The sequence below is a fragment of the Chrysochloris asiatica genome, unplaced genomic scaffold (assembly GCF_000296735.1).
Source record: "Chrysochloris asiatica unplaced genomic scaffold, ChrAsi1.0 scaffold00242, whole genome shotgun sequence".
In the NCBI taxonomy this organism is placed as follows: Eukaryota; Metazoa; Chordata; class Mammalia; order Afrosoricida; family Chrysochloridae; genus Chrysochloris; species Chrysochloris asiatica.
Genome location: NW_006408760.1, coordinates 1989426 through 1991320, shown reverse-complemented (window position 1 = coordinate 1991320; position 1895 = coordinate 1989426). Strand labels below are relative to the sequence as shown.

Below are 1895 nucleotides of genomic sequence, written 5' to 3'. Positions count from 1 at the left end.
AATCAGAACTGACTCAATGGGAACTGGCAGAGTGGTCTAAGGACAGTATGCAGCTTGGGGGAAAACTCAGCTGGGGATATTGAGGAGCTTGATTTAGGGCATAGAGCTGAGCTGTAGGATCAGCCTCTCCTCTTTGCTGAGAGACACTCCTCCCAGAGCCAACCTCAGGATAAAACCCAGGTTTTATCTAAGAGAAACTGCAGTGTATTAACAGGTGCTGCTGATTGGGAGACACTGCATCACAGAAGCCAAGTGCAATCCACTCCACTGCCCACCTGGCACAAGGCGATCCCGGGTGTACCACAAGGCGATGCCATCCCCATGAAGATTCTTCTTCCCCGCGCCGTGGACCTTGAAGTGGACATGCATCTCCCAGTCCTTGAGGAAGCAGGGCTGTGGGGAAAGCAAAACACTGCTCAGCATGTCCTAGGGCCTTCTTGCCACTGGAAGCCAGCAGAGACTGCACAGCCACAGGGTCAGGCAGCAGGATCATGAGAGCCCCTGACTAACAGACCCCAAACATTCTCAGCAGGCAAGGAGAGGCTGCTGGCAGGTGGCCTCGAGGCCAGGAGGGGAAGGCCACATGGTGTACCCCCAAGGCTGCCAGAGGCCCCTTTCCTGGGCTGGCGGGTAGCCACACCTTGATTCTCTGTCCTCGGTACCAGCTGGCCCTTTTAACCCTGGCTCCTCTCCATCCTCACTCTCATGCCCTGGGACCTGGCAGGAGAGTTACAACCCTTTTGTGGCATACAGCATTTAACAGAAAACAAACAAACAGAGGCAAAGGACTTGTCCAAGGTCACAAAACACAGCCGAGAAGAGAATGGTCTTGGCTCACACCCAAGTCTTTCCAATCCCAAAGTCCGACTCCTGTCTTCAAAAAGCAACCCTTCCTTCCTGCCATCAGTCCTTTGTTATAAAGGGTCCTTCTGCTCTACCATCTCCATTCTGTCCCATCTGTCCAGCCTTTCAAAACCAGGATCATCAGCCTAAGTCCACCAGAGTTGGCATGAGACTTGAATGCAGATCTGCCTGACTTCCAAGCCAAGCCCTTCACTAGTTCACTTCTCTTGCACAGACGAGTCCAAGAGTGGGGACAATGCCACACATGGCTGGGGTCTTAGGCTGTGGTGAATGGGAGAAGGTGGGTGATCTGAGTGCATGAACACTGGGCAGGCAGAGCTGGGCACAGCTGACAGTTAAGTGCGGGCAACCTGGCTTTGTACAGCAAGAAGCTGCACATGAAAACTCAGGTGTCAATCACACTTTTCCACTTGGGGAAGTCTGCAGATGGATCTGCAGAGAAGCGATCAGACTAAAACCCAATAGAGATGCAAATTAAAGCAAAACATTGTGGATTTACAGGGGTGGGGTGGCAATGGTTTAAAACATAATTAATATCCAATGAGGAAAAGGATGTAGAGAAACAAACTCTCAAATGACTAGAGGACTGTAAATGGTCCAGTCTCCTGGACCATTTATTATCAGAGACACGTTATTCGCAAAAGCCAAAAGATGAAAACAACCCATGTATCTATAAACAGATGAACGGAAGAAAAAAGAAAGTAGTGTTCTTCATATAATGGAGTATTATTCAACCATATTTAAAGGGAAAAAAAGACCCCAAATTCAACATATTCTATACCCATACCCACTGCTCATCATGGCCATTCTGGCTCACAGCAGGCCTGTAGGACAGAGCAGAACTGCTCCCTAGGGTCTCTAGATGGCAAATCTAAAAATGATACAAAATACCAAGGAAGAAAAAGAAAACAAAAGACTGGAGATACAAAAGTGAGTGCTGGCAAAAAGGGTGAGAAAGTATGGAGTCCTGGTATGGCGCTGTAGGTTAATGCGCCAGACGGCAAAGCCGTTTGAACTACAAGGTCGGCAGT

At 49.1% G+C, this 1895-nt stretch overlaps 1 protein-coding gene across 1 annotated transcript in view; it reads right to left on the bottom strand.

Annotated features, from left to right (window-relative positions):
* The window catches only part of LMAN2 (lectin, mannose-binding 2), a 23077-nt gene that overhangs the window by 9663 nt on the left and 11519 nt on the right, over positions 1-1895 (bottom strand). Inside the window, exon 3 of the mRNA XM_006873459.1 lies at positions 276-393. Coding sequence (XP_006873521.1) covers positions 276-393 — 118 coding nt within the window. The remainder of the gene's footprint in view (positions 1-275; positions 394-1895) is intronic.